The sequence below is a fragment of the Sciurus carolinensis genome, chromosome 2 (assembly GCF_902686445.1).
Source record: "Sciurus carolinensis chromosome 2, mSciCar1.2, whole genome shotgun sequence".
Lineage (NCBI taxonomy): Eukaryota > Metazoa > Chordata > Mammalia > Rodentia > Sciuridae > Sciurus > Sciurus carolinensis.
Window position 1 is genome coordinate 118,682,725 of NC_062214.1, and position 26,598 is coordinate 118,709,322.

Consider the following 26,598-nt stretch of genomic DNA (forward strand, 5'->3'; position numbering starts at 1 on the left):
TGTTTTTAAAGTTCTTAGTCTTTAGGCATTCCATATGCAAATTTTGACAATCCAAATTATGAAAATTTAAAACAGGATTTCTGGTCATACAACTAAGATTTACTATGTTCTGTTTCCTTTGAATCACAAAGGAGAATGTCACATTCATTTACTTACTGTTTAAGTGAAAATTAGAAAGTCCAGCTAAATGAATGACATTTGGATGGTATTCTTACATTTATTTTCAATAAATTATTCTATTTTAAAAGATCTAGCTCTACCATTAACCAGCTAACCCACCCAATCATTCAGAGTTCAGTCAGTTTGGTAACATTAAATAATGTAAATAAAGATATTTAATAAAGTGTCCTGAATCAGAACTTAAAAAAACTGGGAATTAGGGCTGGGGGGATAGCTCAGTTGGTAGAGTGCTTGCCTTGCAAGCACAAGGCCCTGGGTTCAATCCCCGGCACGGCAAAAAAAAGAAAAAAAAAAAAAGGGAATTGAACTCAGGGCCTCCAACATGCTAAGCATGTGCTTGACCACTGAATTATACTCCCAGCTTCCAAAACCTATTTCTTTAAAAGAAAACTTATGTACCTCATTTCAAAATGAACAATGACACCTAATACAAAAGAGAAAATAGAGTTTTTAAGAAACCACTTTTTTGTTCTGTTTTCTGATTTAATAACCTTAAGAAAGCAATAGAGGAGAAAACAGGAGAAAAAGAAGCCCTTTACTAGAAGCAACACTTCTCCTTAACTAAAATAACCCAAAAGGAAAAGGTGTAAAATTTTTACAACTTATTGAAATAAAAGATACTGCTAAATTTGCTGATAAATGGATGGAGTTGGAGAATATCATGCTAAGTGAAATAAGCCAAGCCCAAAAAACCAAAGGCCTAATGTTTTCTCTGATAAATGGATGATGATACAAAAGGAGAGGGGGTGGCGGGGGTGGCAAGAGAAGAATGGAGGAACTTTGGATGGTGTAGAGGAAAATGGGGTGGGAGGGGGTGGGGGAAGGAAAGATAGTGGACTGAGACAGACATTATTACCCTATGTACATGTATGATTATATGAATGGTGTGAATCTACATTGTGTACAACCATAGAAATGAAACGTTTAACCCCATTTATGTACAATGAATCGAAATGCAGTCTGTAAAAATAAAAATAAAAAAAAAGATACTGTTAAACAGAAAGTTAATTTATATTGCAAAAATTCTAAGAGTCAATGATGTGCTATGCCACCAATATTATAATAAGGTTGATTTTTCTTAAACTGGAAGGTTTTCCTCCTGCTGCACTTCTTTCCCATAGGTATTCATTATTATTATTTGTCCTCCCTCCCTGCATAATAAGCTCTATTGAGACAGGTGCTTGGATAATACCCATCTCTGTATTCCATTGTGGATCACAGCACACATTTGGTTCAAAAATAATTGTAAAATGAATACCCAACACATGGTAACCAGAATTTTAAAAATGATTAAACTCTATTCTGATTCTGATTCATATATCTATACTCTGGAACTAATTGTGATAATAAAATTACAACTACATAAGAAACAGAATCCACCTCACATACAAGGAAATATTAAATGGCAAGACATGGAAGCTGAGAATTTTGAAAGGTATGGGTACACAAAAAAAAAACCACAGCGCATGCTACTCTAAGGATAACAACCACTTCTTTTTAAATAGACAAGTTCATTTCAAGTCTCAGATAATAAAAGATACAGAAAAATGTTAGGAAAAAGAAACAAGAGAAAAAAAAATGACAGAAGATAATTTGATCTCTGGATTAAGACTTATTTTAATATACATAAAGTATAGTACTTCATATAATTTATTAATGTCATTTTCTATAGGACACTGCAATTAATTCAGTGACATCAATATTGACCTCATACAGACAAAGGATGAAAGTTGGGTTTTCTTGTGTACCAAGTACAAAACATCTGTTAAAAAGTTAACAAATACAACAGTTGTAAGAGATCAACTTTCAGGATGACTCAAGTTTACAGTAGTTGCTTCACATGGTTTTCCCTCAAGACTTGGATGCCACCCAGTGTTGCTATATTTGTGCAAATGCCTGCTGTGAACTACCTGACTACCTCCTTTTGCCAGCCCCACTTTTGCCTGTTTTACTGCTGCCACTGCTAGATTTGCCAGATGATTTTGAAGAGAAGAGTCTTGTCATGAACTCAGATACATCAGGCAATTCATGGTTGGAATTCAGCATATTCATTGATTGCTCCATCTCCTGCAAGGAACAAAAGCACAAGGTATGAAAAGGGTACTGGGAGCTGGATGTGGTGGTGCGCATCTGTAATTCCAGCTACTGGGGAGGCTGAGGCAGGTAGATCTCTAGTTTGAAGTCAGCTTTGGCAATTTAGTGAGACCCTGTCTCGAAATAAAAAATAAAAAGGTATATTGGGGATATAGCTTAGTAGTTGAGAGTCCTGGGTTCAATCCCTAGTAGGGAGGGAGGTGGGGGCGGGTACTGGGATCTTTCTAGTCACTGAACTCCTAACACTTCCTATTAAGAAAGAAGGAAAGGAGTAGAACAAGTAAAAGGTAATATTTTTGAGCAACAATGCAATGTTATACTCAATGTATTTTACCAGACTGGGGTGGAGCCCAGAGGTAAAGCAGTTGCTCTGGGTGAGGCCCTAGGTTTGATTCCCAGCTTAAAAAAAAAAAAAAAAGGGCTGGGGTTTTAGCTCAGTGGTAGAGCGCTTGCCTAGCATGTACAAGGCACTGAGTTAGATTCTCAGCACCACATTAAAAAATAAATAAAATAAAGATATTATGTCCATCTATAGCTAAAAATGTTTTTTTTAAAAATCAAAAGTCCTTTACCTAAACATTATTAGTAACCATGTTCCATATATCCTTTACTTCAGTAAACATGATGATCCTTGGCAAATGTCTAATAAATACCTGCCTAAGGTTTAAGTGTATGTTTTAATAAAGGACTTTATTTCTGACAGTGGATATATTTGATCATATTCCTTTCTTATTTTGTTTTCTGATTAATATGTTTTCATATTTTTATTTTTATTTGTTTTGTTTTTTTTGAGGTACTGGGGGTTGTACCTAAAGGCACTTTACCACTGAGCTACATCCCCAGTCCTTTATATTTTTTATTTTGAAGACAGGGTCTCACTAAGTTGCTTAAGTCTCATTAAGTTTCTAAGGCTGACTTCAAACTTGTGATCCTCCTGCCTAAGCCTCCTGAGTCACTGGTATTACAGGCATGTGCCACTGTCCCCAGCTTCATATTATTTTAATGCATATTTTAAGCTGATGTTTTCTCTGGATGCATACATCCAAAATATCAATCTTCAACTACATATCAAGGTAACGGGAATGTTTGGAAGATAAACTGCAGCATTTCCAAGATTTGATTCCTAAGTTTTAGTTGTAATTATATAAATACTTACATGGTTTTGATGACCTCAATTACAACTCTAAAGCAGGCCACACAAGTGTTACAATTTATTGGTTACAACAAGCTAAAGACTTGGCAATTTTCTTCTCTTTTTTTTTTTTTTTTTTTTTTGGTACTGGGGATGGAACCCAGGGGCACTCAACCACTGAGACACAACCCCAGCATGTTTTATTTTTTATTTTGAGCAGAGTCTTGCTAAGTTGCTTAGGGTCTCACTAAATTGCTGAGGCTGGCTTCCAATCTGTGATCTTCCTGCCTCAGCCTCCTGGTCACTGGGAAGAATTTGGCACTTTTATCTTGGGTTTTGTCCTCTGCCTTATTGAGCTAACAATTACAAATTCCTACTTGATATTAATGTAATATTAATGTAATGTCTGTTTTATCTGTATTTCATGCAACTTGCCAAAAGTAAACTTAAAATTTATTTTAGTTCAGTCAAGAAAAGCAAATGCTACATTACATACCATTTCAAAGGGGAAATGTTAGAATATTAGCTTGAAAAAATTTATTCATAGTTTTTAAAGAAAAAGGTGCTTTTACAATTAAGGTCAGAAAAAAGAAAAATTGTAAACCTAAGTGAAGTATGTCAAAAAGCCTTATAATAAAAAATTTAATATATATGGTACTAGGTCTTGAGCTCCTATACATCATCCATTCTATTTTTGAATCTATTCGATTCTGAAGCTCTTGGAGCAACAACTTTTTATAGTATTTACTATGTACAAAGCACTTTGCAAAAAGTGAACTTTTAAAAAAAAAATTTTTTTTAGTTGTAGATGGACATAGTACATTTATTTATTTATTTGTTTGTTTATATTATATGATGCTAAGGATCAAACCCAGTGCCTCACACATGACAGACTAGCACTCTACCACTGAGCTACAACCCCAGCCCAACAAGGAGTGAATTTATAACCAAATGTGACTACTGATATTTCCTTCTACTGATGTCACAGAGAGCTAATAAGCTCAACAGATACGAGGATTTGATAGGATATATTCTCTTTTGCCCAAGAGGATATATTATCTTTGGAAAAGATGCCAAAATTCAACAATAAAACATTTTGAAATATAAACCTTTCTTTTTTCCATAAAGTTTTTTGTGCCATTCCAGCTGGGAATACCTTACCTTTTACAGAACTTAATCACTACTACCTGAGGAAATAGATTTATTTGTTTTATGTCTATTTTATTTTCCCATTTAAAAAAGGAAAGAAAAACCACAAAACCCCCTGATGGCTAGAGAATATTTTATGAATTCATTCTATTTCTTACATTTAACTGAATTTGTTGACAATAGAGATGCACTTTAATTCATTTTTGTATCCCCATATCCAGAAGCTAGTTCAACAATGGATAAGGTTATCAATACATTAGTATACCAAAAACAATAGAGAACCTTGGCACTCAGAAGATATTTGAGTTTCTTAGATGCAAAAATGGATAACTATTTAAAGAAAAAAATGAAGATTTTATATATGGAAGCCAATTATTTGAAGAAATAAAATGGTACACTAAATTTGAAGCATCCTACTTAGCAACTCCTTTCCTCTTTGCAAAACCAGTATGGTTTTGTGTTACAGAGTTTAAAAGTCACTATTCTACTTATCCCCCTTGGTCTACCTGACTTTTGTCTGAACTCATAAACTGACTATGTGCTCTGAAGAGAGTTTTATTAAGTAAAGATAGATTAAAGGAGTAATAATTTTACAAAATATTTGGATTAGGTATACCAGGCTTTTGTGCATTTCAACTACTTAACAAGTGAGGCACATAAAGCAGCTACGACTAAGTACATTATTTTAGCTATGCTAAAAGATGTAGGCTTCATCAGGCAAAACCAATGGAATTTATGCTGTCCAATGAAAACAACTAATTAAATGCCAAGAACATAATACGTGTTTACACAAACTCAGATCAATTTGCCATGGGAACTAGGATAAAGGAAAGAAAAAAACCTCAAGCCATCTAGCCACAATGGAACAGACCAAACATGAGAATATACAACGAAAATTCATAGCTGGGCAGTCATCTTACCCGTCTCATGTCAGGATCACTTGTGTTGACCACTTTGGGCAGAAGCACAAATATCAATAATGGAAGAACCATCATCATAACCTGAAGACAGAAAAAAAAAATTAGAAATTCCCTTTCCTCCACTTTACAGTTTGTGAAACAAAAACTGCATTTAATAATGTAAAATTTAAAGATTCAAATGTGTATACAGAACTTGCAGCAATCACATCAATTCTAGTGAACTAATTCTGATGATAGCAAGGTGCTACCTGTCTGAATGTTGTAGAGTTTGATAAGATTGAGAATTTTATCTATGTGTTTGGACTTTATTGACATCACACTTCTTTCTTGTGCCACCTGCCTATGTTTGTGCAGGGCTTACAGTATTACTTAATAAAAGTAGTTTGCAAATGGAACTATCTATTGATTTTCTTCAACCTGCAATCTGGCATTAAGTTTGGTGATCTCAATGGCCTGTCAGATTGCTCTTTCCAGATAACTCTGTGGTTCTTGGCGAAAACCCTCATCTCTCTCATTAATATATGTCCTCTAGAGCCTGCAATCTAGTACTCGACAACTACTTTTGCAGATCAGTTTTGAAAAATATCCTAGAATTCTCCAGCACTGCATACACGTCTATAGAATTTCAGTAAGGAGAATACATAAAATGAGTAAGCTTTGGAGACTTACTGTTGATTCCTCCCATTCAAACTACACTCTTGCCTCTTTTTCTTTGATAACAGATTCTAGGTACTGATTTATTCCTCTCCAAGGAGGTATAATCCCCAAGTAGTCCCTTTGTGATCTAAAAAGCTGTCAAAACTGTCAGCAAGGAATATGATTAAAACATATATAATGCTCACATAATTATTCAACTTTCAAAAACAGTTTTAAAAAAAGGTAAAATTTGTTTTAAAAGAATGTATTCTGGACTGTCTGATGTGGCACATGTCTATAATTCCAACTTCTTGGGAGGCTGAAATGGGAGGATCACAAGTTCAAGGACAGTCTTGGCAAAGACCCTATCTCAAAATAAAACAACAAAAAGGGCTGGGTATTTATTTCAAAAGTAGAGCACCCCTGGGTTACTACTCCCAATACCACAACCACAAAAAGAATATATTCTTTTAGTGTTTTACTATTAGTATCATAACTTAATTTTCATGACAATACCAACTACTTAAATTACCAGAGAATAACTTCTTTGTTCACCACACTTGTTAAAAAAAGAGAAAGAAAACCTTATTTGCACCAACAGGGACTGGTTAATAAATGATGGCATGTTTATCAGTGAACTAATATGCAAGTAGTAGGATGGATGGGATATCTCCATATATGGCTGCATACCCTCTATTTGAATTTTACATTTCATCATAAATAAGTATTTATTCAATTTCTGTTGTACATTTCAATGTCAACTCTATAGAGCCATTTTCACTATATTCTTTTCATTATCTATTCCTAAAGCCACTGTTTTCCTGAAATCCAAAAATTACTCACAATAATCCTTTCATCCAACAACCTAACCTCAATTTTCCACCTCACAGGGGTTTTGAAGTTTTCAAACCTACAAGTAAATTAGGGATTAGCAAAATGTTTTATTTCAGCTTGATACATACCATTGGATTCATAAGAAAGTCTGTCCAGCCCCATGACTCCCTTTTAATAAAGTAAGAAGGTGGACCTGAAGATTTCATTTGGAGAGGATAGGGCAGTCTGACCACTTCTGATGTTTTGATATAATTCACATATCTTGCTCTGATAAAAAAAACATGAGAAAAGTGGCAGTAATTCTACAAAAAACATGGCTAGTTAAAAGATCTGCTTAAAATATATTAGCAATGACTCTTCCAAAACATCCTGGCATCTAAACTTTTGATTCTGAAAATCTGACCAAAACAGTTTTATCTGCATATCTAAAATACTGGATAAAGTCAACAGAAAAAACACTATACTTCAAATCGTCTAGCTGCAGTTGTCACGCTACCTATCTATGTGGTTAGGTAAGTTCCTTAATTTCTGTTTATATCAAAACTTCTTTTAGAATCCTTCTAAAGTCCCTTGATTATACTTAGTAATGAATTTATTTTACTATAAACATTTAAAAATACTGGATTTTATTTATTTATTTATTAGATGATCTAAGATGTGCATTACTGGATACACCCAAATTCTAAGGCTACTTTTGCAACAAAAACTTGATTCAAGAGAGTCCTACTGGGGCTGGGGTTGTAGCTCAGCGGCAGAATGCCTGCCTAGCACATGTGAGGCACTGGGTTCGATTCCCAGTACCACATACATACATACAGACATCCGTACATAAAATAAAGGTATTATGTCCATCTACAACTAAAAAACTATTAAACTATTTAAAAAAAAGAAAAAAAGAAAGAAACTCCACCCACCCGCCCTACAACAAGCTAGGTGTGGTGGCATATGCCTGAAATCGCAGTGACTGGAGAGGCTGAGGCAGGAGGATGTAAAGTTTGAATAACTTATTCAGACAATGTCTCAAAATAAAAAATAAAAAGGTCTGGGGATGTGGCTCAGTGGTAAAGTGCCCCTGGATTCAATCCCCAGTACCAAAAAAAAAAAAAAAAAAGAAAGCCCTACAACAGTACTTGATAAACATCTTATTTTCACCTAAGATGCACTAATAAAATCAAAACCCAGGCCTCGGGACTGGGGTTGTGGCTCGATGGTAGAGTGCGTGTCTAGCATGTGTGAGGCCCTGGATTCAATTCTCAGCACCACGTATAAATAAATGAATAAAATAAATGTCTATCAACATCTAAAAACATGTTAAAAAAAAAAAAACAAACCAAAAAACCAGGCCTCACTAAATTGCTGAGGCTGGCTTTGAACTCGTGATCCTCCTACCTTAGCCTCCCGAGCAGCTGGGATTACAGGTATGCACCACCATGCCTAGCCAGATAGCCAGGTATATCATTTTTTACAGCAATAAATTTTTATTTCTTTAAGCAGTTCAAATATACTTCAAATTATTGTATAGTATATACCCAATAATTCTACCATCTTAAACTTTTGGAGGTGTGATTCATTTGCTGATTTAATGTAGACTGTTTCCTTGGGTACTCTGTAATGTAAGTAGACTTAAGTAAATAGATATTAGGGCATCTTCTTTCAGAGAGATTACACATTTGTCTGTGCTAGTAGTCCAGGGATTTTAAGCAGGGACCATTTTGTTAGCTTCTCATCTTGGAAGTGCCTAGATTTTGTGAGAAGTAATAAGTTCATACTTCAAATTTTAATGAGGATAGAATTGCTACTATCAGTTTTCATGGGAGAATTTTACCCAAATACCAAGGTCAGAATGGGAATCTGGCCTTTTGGGTTTTAATTTAAAGATCAAAGGGAAACCAAAACTTAGATCTAATTCTAACCCAAGTAAGCCCAAGGCTTGCCTCCTACTTATACATTACTAATAAAAGCTAAGCTTTTAAGTTAGAGAACCTCATCAAAAATCTCAGATGGGGACGTGGTTTATAGTATATCCCCTAGGGATTTTCCTTACTTTGGAGACAGCTACACATTTAAATAAAAGGAAAAGTCTGCTGGGCACAGTGGCACATGCCTATAATCCCAGCAATTCAGGAGGCTGAGGCAGAAGGACTGCAAATTTCAGGCCAGCCTAGGCAATTTAGCAAGACCCTGTCTTAAAATAGAACATTTTTAAAGGGCCAGGGGTGTAGGAAATGTTTGTCATATTTTGTCCAACATTTCTAAGATTTTTTTCATTCAGCTAAAATATCACGAAAGGAAGTTTCATATATATTTGATGCTAATTTACTTTGCATGTTTACAAAACACTGCTCAAAATATTAGGCCCTGGCGATCCAAGATGGCGGCCTAGAGGGAGACTGCACCCCCAGTCGCTCCAGAACCCAGGAGTTAAGAAGGGGAGGCATTGAGAGACTCGGACTGAAATAGAGCCACAGGTGAGTCTGCCCACTGGGTAAAGCTCGGTCCGGGTGGCAGGCCCAGATAGAGGTGGCTTATCGGAGCCAGGCAGGGCAGCTAGAGTCTTCCCAAGGTAGCCTTCCACACTTCGGCAGTGGGCTCCTCCCACACAGCCAGCTGCACGGTGCAGGCCCACAGTGAGAGCATTTCCGCACAGAACCAGTTCCAAACCGTGGAACCAGTAGGGGGCTAGGGGCAGTTTTCTTCGGATGCGCTGCTTTATCAGATTCCTCCAAGACATCAGGCTACTGAAGGCTGGGAGGTGATACACTGGAAATCTACCGGGACACTATAAGCCAATAGCGGAAAACTGCAATATCTCAGGGTCCCACTGACAGCTGACCAATATGAGAAAACAAGGTAAGAAAATGTCCCAAGCAAACCTAGATACTACATCAATAAAACCCAATGACAGCACAGCAGAAGAAATGTCAGAAAGGGAGTTCAGAATGTACGTAATTAAAACGATCAGGGAAGCTAATGAGGAGATGAAAGAGCAAATACAGGCATTGAAGGAGGAGATGAAAGAGCAAATGCAGGCATTAAATGATCGCACCAATCAACAGTTAAAAGAGCAAATACGGGAAGCAAGAGATCATTTCAATAAAGAGTTAGAGATACTGAAAAAAAAACAAACTGAAATACTTGAAATGAAGGAAACAATAAACCAAGTTAAAAACTCCATAGAAAGCATAACCAATAGGATAGAACACCTGGAAGACAGAACCTCAGACATTGAAGACAAATTATTTAACCTTGAAAGTAAAGTTGGCCAAACAGAAAAGATGGTAAGAAATCATGAACAGAACCTACAAGAATTATGGGATATCATGAAAAGGCCAAATTTAAGAATTATTGGGATTGAGGAAGGCTTAGAGAAACAAACCAAAGGAATGAACAATCTATTCAATGAAATAGTAACAGAAAATTTCCCAAATCTGAAGAACGAAATGGAAAACCAAGTACAAGAGGCTTATAGAACTCCAAACATACAAAATTACAACAGACCCACACCAAGGTACATTATTATGAAAATACCTAACATACAAAATAAAGACAGAATTTTAAAGGCCGCGAGAGAAAAGAATCAAATTACATTCAGAGGGAAACCAATAAGAATATCAGCAGATTTTTCAATCCAGACCCTAAAAGCTAGAAGGGCCTGGAACAACATATACCAAGCCCTGAAAGAAAATGGATGCCAACCAAGAATCTTATACCCAGCAAAACTTACCTTCAAATTTGACGATGAAATAAGATCCTTCCATGATAAACAAAAGCTAAAGGAATTTACAAAAAGAAAGCCAGCATTACAGAACATTCTCAGCAAAATATTCCATGAGGAAGAGATGAAAAACAACGATGCAAATCAGCAACAGGAGGCGCTAGCCTAAAGGAATAGCCAAATAAAGGAGAAACCAAATCATGTCAAAAACAAATATGAGTCAATTGACTGGGAATACAAATCATATCACAATAATAACCCTGAATGTCAATGGCCTGAATTCATCAATCAAAAGACACAGACTGGCAGATTGGATTAAAAAGAAAAATCCAACAATATGCTGCCTGCAAGAGACTCATCTCATAGAAAGAGACACCCATAGACTAAAGGTGAAAGGATGGGGAAAAACATACCATGCACACGGACACAGCAAAAAAGCTGGAGTATCCATCCTCATTTCAGATAATGTGGACTTCAAACCAAAACTAGTCAGAAGGGATAAAGAAGGACATTACATGCTGCTTAAGGGAAGCATAAATCAGCAAGACTTAACAATCATAAATATCTATGCCCCGAACATTGGCTCATCCACGTACGTCAAACAAATCCTTCTCAATTCCAGAAATCAAATAGACCACAGCACAATAATACTAGGCGATTTTAACACACCTCTCTCACCACTGGATAGATCGTCCAAACAAAAACTGAATAAAGAAACTATAGATCTCAACAACACAATCAACAATTTAGACTTAACGGACATATATAGAATATACCATCCAACAAAGAACGAATACACTTTCTTCTCAGCAGCACATGGATCCTTCTCTAAAATAGACCATATTTTATGCCACAAAGCTACTGTTAGCAAATACAAGAAGATAGAGATACTACCTTGTACTCTATCAGATCATAATGGATTGAAATTAGAAATAAATGACAGAATAAAAAACAGAAACTTCTCCAATACCTGGAGATTAAATAATACACTATTAAATGATGAATGGATAACAGAAGACATCAGGAGGGAAATAAAAAAATTCTTAGAAGTAAACGAGAACAAAGACACATCATATCAAAATCTCTGGGACACTATGAAAGCAGTACTTAGAGGAAGATTTATTTCATGGGGTGCATTCAAAAAAAGAAGTAGAAATCAACAAATAAACGACTTAACACTACAGCTCAAAGCGCTAGAAAAAGAAGAGCAGACCAATACCAAAAGTAGTAAAAGACAGGAAATAGTTAAAATCAGAGCCGAAATCAACGAAATCGAAACAAAAGAAACAATTGGAAAAATTAACAAAATAGATAGTTGGTTCTTTGAAAAAATAAACAAAATTGATAAACCCTTATCCACACTAACAAAGAGAAAGAGGGAGAAAACTCAAATTACTAAAATTCGGAATGAACAAGGAAACATCACAACAGACACGAGTGAAATACAAAACATAATTAGAAGCTATTTCGAAAATCTATACTCCAACAAAACAGAAAACCTCGAAGACATCAACAAATTTCTAGAGACATATGAATTACCTAAACTGAACGAGGAGGACATACACAACTTAAATAAACCAATTTCAAGCAATGAAATAGAAGAGGTCATCAAAAGCCTACCAACAAAGAAAAGTCCAGGACCAGATGGGTTCTCAGCGGAGTTCTACAAAACCTTTAAAGAAGAGCTCATTCCAATACTCCTCAAACTATTCCATGAAATAGAAGAGGAGGGAACCCTCCCAAACTCATTCTATGAAGCCAATATCACCCTGATACCTAAACCAGACAGAGACACATCGAGAAAAGAAAATTTCAGACCAATATCCTTAATGAACATTGATGCAAAAATTCTCAACAAAATTTTAGCAAATCGCATACAAATATATATTAAAAAGATAGTGCACCACGATCAAGTGGGTTTTATCCCAGGGATGCAAGGTTGGTTCAACATTCGGAAATCAATAAATGTCATTCACCATGTCAATAGACTTAAAGTTAAGAATCACATGATTATTTCAATAGATGCAGAAAAAGCATTCGATAAAATACAGCATCCCTTCATGCTCAAAACACTAGAAAAAATTGGGGTAGTGGGAACATTCCTTAACATTATAAAGGCAATCTACGCTAAGCCCATGGCTAATATCATTCTAAATGGTGAAAAACTGAAAGCGTTCCCCCTAAAAACTGGAACAAGGCAGGGATGCCCTCTTTCACCGCTTCTATTCAACATCGTCCTTGAGACTCTAGCCAGAGCAATCAGACAAACCAAAGAAATTAAAGGGATACGAATAGGAAAAGAAGAACTCAAACTATCCCTGTTTGCTGATGACATGATTATATATTTAGAGGAACCTGGAAATTCCACCAGAAAACTTTTAGAACTCATAAGTGAATTCAGTAAAGTAGCAGGTTACAAGATCAATGCTCATAAATCCAATGCATTTTTATACATAAGTGATGAATCTTCAGAAAGAGAAATTAGGAAAACTACCCCATTCACAATAGCATCAAAAAAAATAAAATACTTGGGAATCAATCTCACAAAAGAGGTGAAAGACCTCTACAATGAGAACTACAGAACACTAAAGAAGGAAATTCAAGAAAACCTTAGAAAATGGAAAGATCTCCCATGTTCCTGGATAGGCAGAATTAATATTGTCAAAATGGCTATACTACCTAAAGTGCTATACAGATTCAATGCAATTCCAATTAAAATCCCAATGATGTACCTTGCAGAAATAGAGCAAGCAATTATGAAATTCATCTGGAAGAATAAAAAACCTAGAATAGCTAAAGCAATCCTCAGTAGCAAGAGCGAAGCAGGGGGTATTGCAATACTAGATCTTCAACTCTACTACAAAGCAATAGTAACAAAAACGGCATGGTATTGGTACCAAAATAGACAGGTAGATCAATGGTACAGAATAGAGGACATGGACACAAACCCAAATAAATACAATTTTCTCATACTGGACAAAGGTTCCAAAAATATGCAATGGAGGAAAGATAGCCTCTTCAACAAATGGTGCTGGGAAAACTGGAAAACCATATGCAATAGAATGAAATTAAACCCCTATCTCTCACCCTACACAAAACTCAACTCAAAATGGATCAAGGACCTCGGAATCAGACCAGAGACCCTGCATCTTACAGAAGAAAAAGTAAGTCCAAATCTTCAACTTGTTGGCTTAGGATCAGACTTCCTTAACAGGACTCCCATAGCACAAGAAATAAAAGCAAGAATCAACAACTGGGATAGATTCAAACTAAAAAGCTTTCTCTCCGCAAAGGAAACTATCAGAAATGTGAAGAGAGAGCCTACGGAGTGGGAGAATATCTTTGCCAACCATACCTCAGATAGAGCGCTAATTTCCAGAATCTATAAAGAACTTAAAAAACTCTACACGAAGAATACAAATAATCCAATCAACAAATGGTCTAAGGAAATGAACAGACACTTCACAGAAGAAGATGTACAAGTAATCAACAGATATATGAAGAAATGTTCAACATCCCTAGTAATAAGGGAAATGCAAATCAAAACTACCCTAAGATTTCACCTCACCCCAATTAGAATGGCGATTATCAAGAATACAAGCAACAATAGGTGTTGGCGAGGATGTGGTGAAAAAGGAACACTCATACATTGCTGGTGGGGTTGCAAATTAGTGCAGCCACTCTGGAAAGCAGTGTGGAGATTCCTCAGAAAGCTTGGAATGGAACCACCATTTGACCCAGCTATCCCACTCCTTGGCCTATACCCAAAGGACTTAAAATCAGCATACTACAGAGATACAGCCACATCAATGTTCATTGCTGCTCAATTCACCATAGCCAGATTGTGGAACCAACCTAGATGCCCTTCAGTTGATGAATGGATAAAGAAACTGTGGCACATTTATACAATGGAATATTACTCTGCAATGAAGAATGATAAAATTATGGCATTTGTAGGCAAATGGACAAAATTGGAGAATATCATGCTAAGTGAGATAAGCCAATCTCAAAAAACTAAAGGACGAATGATCTCGCTGATAAGCGGATGAGGACATATAATGGGGGGTGGGAGGGGTTAGCATTAGGTTTAGGGTTAGGTTTAGGGTTAGGGATAAGGAGAGCGGTAAGAATGAAGGAAAGAAGGACTGTATAGAGGGAAAAGAGGGGTGGGAGGGGTGGGGGGAAGGGAAAAAAAAATAAACATCATTGCCCTATGTAAACGTATGATTACACAAATGGTATGCCTTGACTCTATGTACAAATAGAGAAACAACATGTATCCCATTTGTATACAATTAAAAAAAAATAAATATATATATTAAAAAATATATATTAGGCCCTTATATGAATGCAAATCCTACTTTGTTCTCTACTCTGTCCCACCCCTAATTATTAAAATGATAAGGGCCTCATTTTTTATTGTTTTTTTTTTTTTTTTCCTTCTTCAGAAATCCAATGCTCCGGAATGTATCTGAGATTATGAATCCTAAAACCAGTTCTTAAATGCTCAAAAAGGAAGTACTCTTTATCCTTTGCTAAAAGGAAAACAAGCATTAGCCCCCAGTTCAATCCCTAGCATTGCAAAAAAAGCTAATTAAAACTTTATATTTAGAGCAATATAGCTATTTACTAGAACTGTTTTATTCAAAATTTTAAGACAGCAAAAGGACAAATAAAATTAAATGTTGAAGTTCTTAGTAAGCAAGTATCCCCCCTTGTTTAACAATAATCATTCCCTCCAATACTATGTTTTTGATATTAAAAAAATTAGGGGCTGGGAGATAGCTCAGTTGGTAGAGTGCTTGCCTTGTAAGCATAAGGCCGTGGGTTCGATCCCCAGCACCCCCCAAAAAAAATTTAAATAAGCATAAAGTATACTGCAATCTACATACTTCTCATCTTCAAGCATGCAATTCTAAAATATATTAAAAAGTCATAAGTCCCTTAAGATTGAGATTTAAGCCAGGCACAATGTCCCATGCCTGTAATGCCAGCAACTAGGGAGGCTTAGGCAGGAGGATAGCAAGTTCAAGGCCAGCCTCAGCAATTTAATGAGACCCTATCTCAAAATAAAAAATAAGAAAAGCTGAGGATGTAACTCAGTGGTAGTGTCTTGGGTTTAATCCCCACTACCAAAAAAAAAATAAGATTTAACATAATAGGACTTTACCTATATATATATTTAAAAATCCTTATGTTTTTAAAAAGATATATGAGAAAGTCAATACCCAAGGTATATTAATCAATATACTTTGAAATAATCCATGTATTCCATCAAAAAAATATTTATAGCCAAGTGCAGTAGTGCACACCTGTAAACCCAAAAACTCGAGAGGCTGAGGTAGGAGGTTCTTAAGTACAAATCCAAAATCAGTAATTTAGTGAGTTCCTAAGCAACTTAGCTAGATTCTACCTCAAAATAAAATATAAAGACGGTTGAAGTTATGGCTCGGTAGTTAAGCACTCCTAGGTTAAATTCCTGGTACCAAAAAAAGAAAAAAGAAAAAACAATTTATAAGTATATTTACAAGGTAATACCTTCCATTGAAGCTTTGCCTCTGCTCTAAATAGTCAAAAGCAAGAACTATGCTCAGAACTTAAGCTTATCTTTAGCCAAAACTTAACCTTCAAAAATAGGAGGACAGAAAGAGTGAAGCAGGGGGTATCACAATACCAGATCTTCAACTCTACTACAAAGCAATAGTAACAAAAACGGCAATGGTATTGGTACCAAAATAGAAAGGTGGATCAATGGTACAGAATAGAGGACACGGACACAAACCCAAATAAATACAATTTTCTCATACTAGACAAAGGGACCAAAAATATGCAATGGAGAAAAGATAGCCTCTTCAACAAATGGTGCTGGGAGAATTGGAAATCCATATGCAACAGAATGAAACTAAACCCATATCTCTCACCATGCACGAAACTAAACTCAAAATGGATTAAGGATCTCGGAATCAGATCAGAGACCTTGCATCTCATAGAAGAAAAAGTAGGTCCAGAGCTTCAACATGTCGGCTTAGGACCAGACTTCCTCAACAGGACTCCCATAGCACAAGAAATAAAAGCAAGAATTAATAACTGGGATAAATTCAAACTAAAAAGCTTTCTCTCAGCAAAGGAAACTATCAGCAATGCAAAGAAAGAGCCTAAAGAGTGGGAGAAAATCTTTGCCAATCATACTTCAGATAGAGCACTAATCTCCAGAATCTATAAAGAACTCAAAAAACTCTACACCAAGAATACAAATAATCCAATCGACAAATGGGCTAAGGAAATGAATAGACACTTCACAGAAGAAGATCTACAAGCAATCAACAAACATATGGAAAAATGTTCAACATCTCTAGTAATAAGAGAAATGCAAATCAAAACCACCCTAAGATTCCATCTCACCCCAATTAGAATGGCGATTATCAAGAATACAAGCAACAACAGGTGTTGGCGAGGATGTGGGGAAAAAGGTACACTCATACATTGCTGGTGGGGCTACAAATTAGTGCAGCCACTCTGGAAAGCAGTGTGGAGACTCCTCAGAAAACTTGGAATGGAACCACCATTTGACCCAGCTATCCCACTCCTTGGCCTATACCCAAAGGACTTAAAATCAGCATATTACAGAGATACAGCCACATCAATGTTCATAGCTGCTCAGTTCACAATAGCCAGATTGTGGAACCAACCTAGATGTCCTTCAATTGACGAATGGATAAAGAAAATGTGGTATATATATATACAATGGAATATTACTCAGCCATAAAGAATGATAAAATTATGGCATTTGCAGGCAAATGGATGAAACTGGAGAATATCATGCTAAGTGAGATAAGCCAATCTCAAAAAACCAAAGGACGAATGATATCGCTAATAAGTGGATGATGACACATAATGGGGGGTGGGAGGGGTTAGTGTTAGGGTTAGAGTTAGGGTTAGGGAGGGGGGCAAGAATGGAGGAAGGAAGGACTGTATAGAGGGAAAAGAGGGGTGGGAGGGGTAGGGGGGAAGGGAAAATAATAACAGAATGAATCAAACAACATTACCCTATGTAAATTTATGATTACACAAATGGTATGCCTTTACGCCATGTACAAATAGAGAAACAACATGTATCCCATTTGTTTACAATAAAAAAAAAAAGAATAGGAGGAAAAAAAAAAGGAGGAAAAAAGTAATTTGTTTCTAAAGAATGTATGGCTTTATGTTAACAACAAGAATTTATTTTCTTGGTAATTATCTGTTTACTTATATATGCCAGAGGAGTAGGGAAAAAAACATTACTTATCTCTCAAGAGGAGTTGGTTATAAAAATTATGGCAAATCCATCAATGGACAAACACAGGTAACATTAAGGATAAATAGTTCCATGTATGCCTCATTCTATTTTAATTATTACAGATTTATATATTATATCCTAAAATCTAGCAATATCAAATAGAAAAGCAAAGAAAGAAGATAAATTTTTAGAAGTAAACACTAAATCAAAAATAATATGGCACTAAATGAACATATTTCTATTATGTCAGCTCAATTTTCAGTCTCTACAAATCAGGCTAACATATGCTTGGCACACAAAAAAGGATCAACAATAAGATATAACTTACAGTTGTAAACTGTATAACTTATAGTTGTAAAAATTTTTTTTTTCCCCAAAACGTTTTTTGTTTTTGCATGACTTGTGCTTTATTATGGCAACATAGAGTAATGTTATGAGAGCACAAACAGGAGACATTTTCACTTTAAACTGCTTTATCTATTGCCTGGTTATATTAAACCCAAAAGGATGTTATTGCCATAAGACAGTAAAAAATAAATTAATTAATTAAGTAGATGTTTTATTATGGAAGGCTAAATCTGAAGATTGTGGACATGTGTACAACTATTCCCAACTTCAAATGGGTTTTGCTATTCCATACTCACAGCCTCAAGTAGACGAAAGTTTTTTTTAATTTCACCTCACTTTCAAAGCACATATTTGTTTACTTAGGATTCTGAAATTCTTTCCTACTCTGCCAGCTTCAAATATTGTGCTTTCATCTTTTATCATGATTCTCACTTTGAGATAAACTCTATCAAGTAACCTAGTGTTTTCCCTAGAAGTACTAAATTTCCAAAGCACACTAAAGATTCTAGAAAAGAGGAGATGTAGAAATTCAAGATCAATTTAGTATCAAGTAGGTAATAAGAAATGTTTTCAAAATATTCCAATAAAAAATAGTTGAGCCAGGCGCAGTGGTGCACGCCTATAATCTCAGCAGCTTGGGAGGCTGGGGTAGAAGCCTCAGCAACAATGTGACACTAAGCAACTCAGTGAGACCCTGTCTCTAAAAAAAACACAAAATAGGGCTCGGGATGTGGCTCAGTGGTCGGATACCCCTGAGTTCAATCCCCAGTCCCCTGCCCTGCAAAAAAAAAAAAAAAAAGTTGAAAATATTATTTCTAATTTAGAAAACTTAAATCTTTTAAAATCACATTTCAACAACTAACACAGTGCTTTTTGCTCCTATAGGAAGTAATATTACCTTTTCTCTCTATAATCATATTAGGAGCTTTAAAATAAATTTTAAGCCAAAAAAGGAAGAATTTTAACTTCATAATTTTATTAATGTTCAGGTGAAAACAACATATGGATATTTTAAGTGTTTTAAGGAATTACTGTAGCTTAAATAAGGAAATTTTCACCCTTAAATTCTGAAAGGAATATACAATAAGATATACAGTAGCCTAACCTTTGGAAAATATTAAATCAGGTATCCTCACCTCATTTTTCCTTTTGAAGTGATATCAACTCGGACAGGGTCAAACTTGTAAGCTGGAGAAATAACTTCCACTACATAAGATCCAGAAGGTATATCATGAACCACAAAACTCCCATCTGTCCTGAAAGAAATGAAAATCATATTTAGTCACTTCTGATCACTGGTTTAGTTTTTTTTTTGTTTTAAATCGTGTTAATTCCAAAAACAATGCCCCCCCCCATGACATTAAACAAGAAGCTGGGAAAAAAACAAGAGTGGCAAGAATTGTCCTCCACTTTATCTTGCATAACTAACACTGAGCAGATTCTGAAAATACCTGAAACCACTCCAGAACAGTGGAGAACCCCGACATAGAAAGTACTTCTTTTCTTTCTGTGGGTAAAGATGATAGTTGACAGGAGAAGAGTTCTAAAGTCATGTCTTTCCTTAAGGGAAACTACAAATATACATTATTATTACAATAGGGTCCCAATTTGCCAATCCCCCCCACCAACTCTTAGCGATAAAAATGGCATTCTACTTCAGTTTTAATTTGTATTTTGCCAATTTTCTTTTTTTTATAAGTGATAAAAAGTATTTAGGTATTATTCGTTTCACTTATTACAGTCCCATTACTTTAGTTCTTTTTTGCATATGTAAATATTTAAAATGTTTATGTAGTTAAAACATCCTATCTTTTCCTTACTGATTTTTTGTTTGTTTGTTTTTACAAACTTACTTGATTTAGAAAACCTCCTATCAAAAGTTAGTAACTTCTCGGGCTGGGGAGACAGCTGGTAGAGTGCTTGCCTCGCAAGCACAAGGCCCTGAGTTCGATCCCCAGTACCGCAAAAAAAAAAAAAAAAAGTTAGTAACTTCTCATTACAGGTCAAAATTAATCTGTTTGGAAAATGAAAAACTACTCCAAGGAAAAAAGAAATTTGTTTCAGGAACACAAATGGTTCAAAAAGGATCAACTGTTATCAGAAAATCCCCACTATCATAATAATATATTAAAATAATGCCTCATTTTAAAATACTTAGGCTTTTTCATAGTCAAAGCAATAACTGATCCTGATCATATTCATATATTTACTAAATAGATGAAAAAGTGTTCCTTGTTACCTCAAAGCAAAAAGTAAACCAAAACAGAATAAACATGCAAACATCGAGTTAACTTATTCTTGGGATGGACAGCTTCCACTTACCCTCCAGATCCATCCATACCCTTTCTCTCCACAGATCCCAGGAAGGGAAGAAAATGAGCTTAGTACAGATACCCCACAGCTTTCTCATTGAGAGGTCACTTGACTGGCCTTATTCAGGGACACAGGGACAAAGGCTCCTCCAAAGCAGCCTTTTCTTTAAGTTTCCAGTAACCTCTACTTGCACTCCTCCCTCAGGCTTAGAGGTGGTAATAGTCTTGCGTTTTTAAGTTCTAGGGTACTATATCACGTGGTTGTTTCCCTACACCACGACTACACTATTTAATGCTTTCATTAAACCCTCTGAGTTATTCTTTTTTTTTTTTTTCCCCCTGAGTTATTCTTAATCTCGGTGTGTCTTCTGTTTCTTGTTTTATTTTTGGTACCAGGGAGTGAACCCAGAGGGGTTTAAAAACTGAGCCACATCCCCATCCTGTTTTGTTTTATTTTGAGACAGGGTCTCCCTAAATTGCTTAGTGCCTTGATAAATTGCTGAGGCTGGCTTTGAACTTGAAATCCTCCTGCTTCGGCCTCCCAAACTCGCTGAGATTATCTTCCTTTTCTTGATGGGACCCTGACTGAGCAAATTTCAAACCATCTTTCTGGGTTCAAAAAAAAAAAACCAACAACTGATGAGTGCACAAAACAAATAATATCAGAACTAACTACCTAAAGAAAAAAGCAAACATACATTTCATAAGATAAATATTTTTAACAAAAAAATACCTAAAACATGGCTTTAAAAATGTATTCTATAATGTACAGGTTTTGTTGGATCCTGATTTAAAAAAATTACATAAATGCATTTTTTAAATAACTGGGGAAACACAGAAATATACTGGGTATTAGATTATACCAAGGTATTATTATTTATTTTGTTGACTTGATAATAGTATGTGGTTTTTAAGTCCTTACCTTTTAGAGAAACATAATAATGCATTTACAAGTAAAATTATATTATGCTTAGAACCATACAAAAATACTCAAGAATGAGGTATAGAGAAGATATGAAACAAAACAGTAGACTTTGATGAGTATCCAAGAATTCACAAAGCGATCCTATTTATTTTTGTAAATGTCTGAAAATTTCTATAATAAAAAGTTCAAAAAAGTGTAGCACATAATCTCACTATGTCAAAACAAACAAACACCTGAAAAATGCCTAAATGTCCAAAATCAGAGGACTGGTTAAATAAATTATGGCTTATATACTAACTGATGATAATAAGAAATGGTATGAGCAGTGTTAAGCTCCAACTTTCCAAGCTCCAACTTTCCTTATCTCCATTAGCTAAGTCACAAAACACTTCCAAAAAAAGCATACATATAAGCCAAAATTGTGTGCTAGTTTTTCATAACAGTGACAAGACAAATTACTTACCCTTTTGCCAACAAGTTTTTCACCATAAGCTCTTCCTGTTAATTCTCAATCACCCTTTCTACATTCAAATGTTAAAAAGTGAAATGGTACCAAAACTTCACAGGGCTGGGGGTGTAGTTCAGTGGTGGAGCATTTGTCTACCATGTGTGGGGCACTGGGTTCGATCCTCAGCACCACATAAAAATAAACAAATAAAGGCATTGTGTCCATCTTCAACTAAAAACAATATTAAAAAAAAAAAAAACTTCACAAATATTAAGTGAAGCTGGGCACAGTGGCACAAGCCTATAATCCCAGTGGCTGGGGAGGCTGAGGCAGGAAGATAGTTCAAAGCCAGCATCAGCAACAGCGTGGCACTAAGCAATTCAGTGAGACCCTGTCCCTAAATAAAATATAAAATAGGGCTGGGGATGGGCTCAGTAATTGAGTGCTCCTGAGTTCAATCCCTGGTACCCCCCCCCCAAAAAAAAAATTAAGGGAAAAGGGCACGTTACAAAATATTATGTTTTAGTATTATAAACAACTAAAAGATACGATATTAAGAGTTGTTGGAGGTGGGGAGACAGCTTAGTTGATAGAATGCCTGCCTCGAAAGCACAGGCCCTGGGTTCAATCCCCAGCACTGCAAAAAAGAAAAAATAAATAAATAAATAAATCAGTCATTGGACTGGGACTGTAGCTCAGTGGCAGAGTGCTTGCCTACCATGTGTGAGGAACTGAGTTCGATCCTTAGCACCACATAAAAACAAACTAATGAAATAAAGGCATTCTGGACAGAATCTCCAACTACAAAAAAGTTAAAAAGAAAAAAAAAAAAGAGTTGTTGTCTGGTTGAAACTTTCTTTTTTTATGATACCTTTATTTTATTTATTTTTATGTGGTGCTCAGGATCCAACCCAGTGCCTCATATATGCTAGGCAAACGCTATACCACTGAGCCCCAGCCCCAGCCCTGGTTGAAACTTTCAAAAAGAAACTTTCTTGTTTACATGTTCTTCAACAAACATGTTACTAATATTATTTTTAAAATAAAAATAAATGCTTTTCAAAGGAACTGTGCTGCAGAAGAAAAGTCAAATTGTCAATTAAGGCTAATTTTCTGAATCTTAGTAAGATTTTTATCATTAAACCATAAATATCTAAAGAATGCCCCAGTGCCAGATTATTAACATCAGATAGCATTAACAGAGTGGTTATAAATTTGTTGTCATTTACTAAACTGAGGTTGAATTTCTCAAAAGGGTACCTGGCTGATCTAAACAAATCTGCAAACCAAATTTAGACGTTCATATTTAAGTTGTGTGCTCTTCAGATACCACTGCTAGTCTACAAACCCAGAAGAGAATCACTTCTTTCCTAAATATTTTCTCTCAGTTCACAATTTCATTTTCCAAACAAATGAACAAGTAATGGTGGAAAGATTTAAGAAGTCATATTTGGGCTAGGGATGTAGCTTGGTGGTAGAGCACTTTCCTACCATGCCTGATGCCCTAGGTTTGATTCCCAGTTACCACAAACAAACAAACAAACAAAAAAGGCATACTTGTGCCTAGACATCCGAAAAGCAGGCAGCTGCCAAAGCAGAGTACTAACAAACGCATCCCTTCTTTTAATATAACAGAAATCACATTTCTATTAATAGAAGAAGGGACAAAATGTGTAAGGAATTTAGAGAAACCTTATTGTCACATAAATAACAGTCGTGATACTACAAATCCCTCGACGAATTCAAGTGTAAAAAGAACAATAATCCCAACCCCAGGCCAACAAAAAAAGTGTGCTTTGATTAGGGACTTCAGGGCCTATTAATTTTAGAAGCAGTACCATTACTCTCCTAGTCTCTGTCATCCCTGGAAGCCCTTTGGGCTTTGGAAATTCCCACTTGTTCAGCATCATTCCACACAAAACCAAGCAACCAGAAGACTGAAACGGATGCAAAAGAGCGACCAGGTTTTAGGGAAGCCAAATAAGATGCAAATGAAAGAATCCAGCAAGAGAAAAATAAGGGTTCACCTGTCCCCAGGGCCCAAGAGAGATCGAACCCAAACAGGGCCAAAATGGGACTGAAAATAGGTGGCCCCCCTGCTCTGGCCTTGGTGCGAGTGCCTGCCATCCTCGTTTCTGAGGTAGGGGGCAGGGGAGGACAGCGTCCGCCTGCCTCCCAGGGTCTCCCAGCCTTCAGCGTTAGTGGCACCTGCCCCTTCACTCTGCGACAGCGACGCCGTCCCGTTCTGACACTGAGCTCTCCTAGCGGGAACCCCTCCAGCGTCCCTCCCAACGGCTTTCCTGCGGCCCTAAGGATGCTCACTTAAGGAAGCCGACGTGCTCTTCTCCGTCTACAAGCACTCGGGCCGCCGAGATCCAGTCCTGAGGCTTCACCCCTGGAACAACGGCACGCCCCTCGATCTTGAAACGATCTCCGAGGCCGACCCCACTCCCTCCCGATCCCTCTGCCGCAGCCCCAGGCACCTCCGAGCTCCCGGTATCCCCTGAGAGCAGCAGCAGCAGGAGGAAAAAGAAGCCCCACAGAGCGACCGCCATGACAGCAGCTCTCGGCAGTCAGGAGGGCAGCCCAGCAGCCCGGAAGCCCTCCCCGCCTCCCGGCCCCATCGCCGCGGCCGGCGGCCTGTGTCGTCATCACTGCGCGCCCCACACGGGCCCGGCTGAGGGCTCCAAGCCGGGAGGCGATCGCCAGTCGGTCAGCGGGGCAGAAGTGCTGACCCGGGCTGGGAGCCGGTGTGAGGGGTGTGTGTCCAGCACCCTTGGAGGGGGACGCCCACAGCGGCGAAGGTGATGAAGTCTGTGTAGCTCTGGCAGACACAGAAGCCCCACGGGAATAAAGGATGATGAGACCCAGAGGGGCGGCGATCGGAAGCAGTGTCTGCAACTGAGACTCCGGTGTCATGCAAAACGGGTCCAAAGAGAGGGTTTAAAAAAAAATTCAAGGGACTCCCCAAGATATATGAGATGCAAAGGTGCTTGTTCGTGGGTTTGTGAGGAAAGAAGATACTACCTCCGCATAGAAAGTAACTGGGAAATGCTCTTGAATAGGCAGAATTAATATTGTCAAAATGGTCATACTACCAAAAGTGTTATACAGATTCAATGCAATTCCTATTAAAATCCCAGTGACATTCTTCATAGAAATTGAAAAAGCAATCATGAAATTCATTTGGAAAAATAGAAGACTCAGAAGAGCCAAGGCAATCCTTAGCAAGAAAGGTGAAGCAGGAGGCATCACAAAAACCAGACCTTAAATTATACTACAGAGCAATAGTAGCAAAAAGGGCATGGTATTGGCACCAAAATAGACATGTAGACCAATGGTATAAAATGGAAAACACAGAGACAAACCGACATAAATATGGTTATGGTTTTGGCACTAGACAAAGGTGCCAAAAATATACACCTTGGAGAAAAGATAGCCTATTGGACAAATGATGCTGGAAAAACTGGAAAGCCATATACAACAAAATGAAATTAAACCCTATTTCTCACCCTACAGGAAAACCAACTCAAAGTGGATCAAAGATTTAGGCAATAAAAGAGAGACCATGTGCCTAATAGAAGAAAAAGTAGGCCCAAATCTTCATCATGTTGTCCAAGGACCTGACTTCCTTAACAAGACTCCTAAAGCACAAGAAGTAAAATTAAGTATCAATAAATGGGATGAATTCAAACTAAAAAGCTTCTTCTCAGCAAAGGAAACAATCAATAATTTGAAGAGAAAGCCTACGGAATGGGAAAAAAATCGTTACCACAGGCCCCTCAGTTAGAGCACTAATCTCCAAGCTATATAAAGAACTCAAGGGGCTGGGGTTGTGACTCAGTGGTAGAGTGCTTGCCTAGCATGTTTGAGGCACTGGGTTTGACCCTCAGCACCACATATAAATAAATGAATAAAATAAAGGTCTATCACATCTAAAAAAAAAAACTTTAAAAAAAAAACTCAAAAAACCTAATACCAAAAAAAAAAAAAAAAAAAACAACCAAATAACCTAATCAATAAATGGGCTAGGGAACTGAACAGCTACTTCACAGAAGAAGAAATATAATCAATGAACAAACATGAAAAAATGTACATCATCTCTTGCAAATAGAGAAATGCAAATCAAAACTGTACGAATTCATCTCATCCCAGTCAGAATGGCAATTATCAAGAATATAAGCATTAATAAGTGCTGTCAATTATGTGGGGAAAAAGGTACACTCATACATTGTTGGTGGGACTGCAGATTGGTGCAATCACTTTGGAAAGCAGTATGGAGATTCCTCAGAAAACTTGGAATGGACCCACCATTTGACCCAGCTATCCCACTCCTTGGTTTATACCCAAAGGACTTAAAATCAGCATATTACAGTGACACAGCCACATGAATGTTTATAGCAGTTCAATCACAATAGCAAAACTATGGAACCAACCTATAAACCCTTCAACAGATGAATGGATAAAGAAACTGTGGTGCATATACACAATGGAATATTACTCAGCCTTAAAGATGAATGAAACTATGGCATTTGCAGGTAAATGAATGGAACTGGAGAAGATCATGCTACATGAACCAAAGGCCAAATGTTTTCTCTGGTAATCGAATGCTGATCCTAGTGGGCA

General features: G+C 36.7%; 1 protein-coding gene across 1 annotated transcript; it reads right to left on the reverse strand.

Annotated features, from left to right (window-relative positions):
- Positions 1 to 1,090: 1,090 nt before the first annotated feature.
- On the reverse strand, positions 1,091 to 24,550 carry Emc7 (ER membrane protein complex subunit 7). Its single transcript, XM_047540714.1, has 5 exons — positions 24,295 to 24,550; positions 19,424 to 19,543; positions 7,074 to 7,212; positions 5,476 to 5,556; positions 1,091 to 2,247 (listed from the first exon to the last, which is right to left on the reverse strand). The coding sequence occupies exons 1-5, from the start codon at positions 24,525 to 24,527 to the stop codon at positions 2,095 to 2,097; spliced, it is 726 nt and encodes a 241-aa protein (XP_047396670.1). The 5' UTR covers positions 24,528 to 24,550; the 3' UTR covers positions 1,091 to 2,094.
- Positions 24,551 to 26,598: the final 2,048 nt, after the last annotated feature.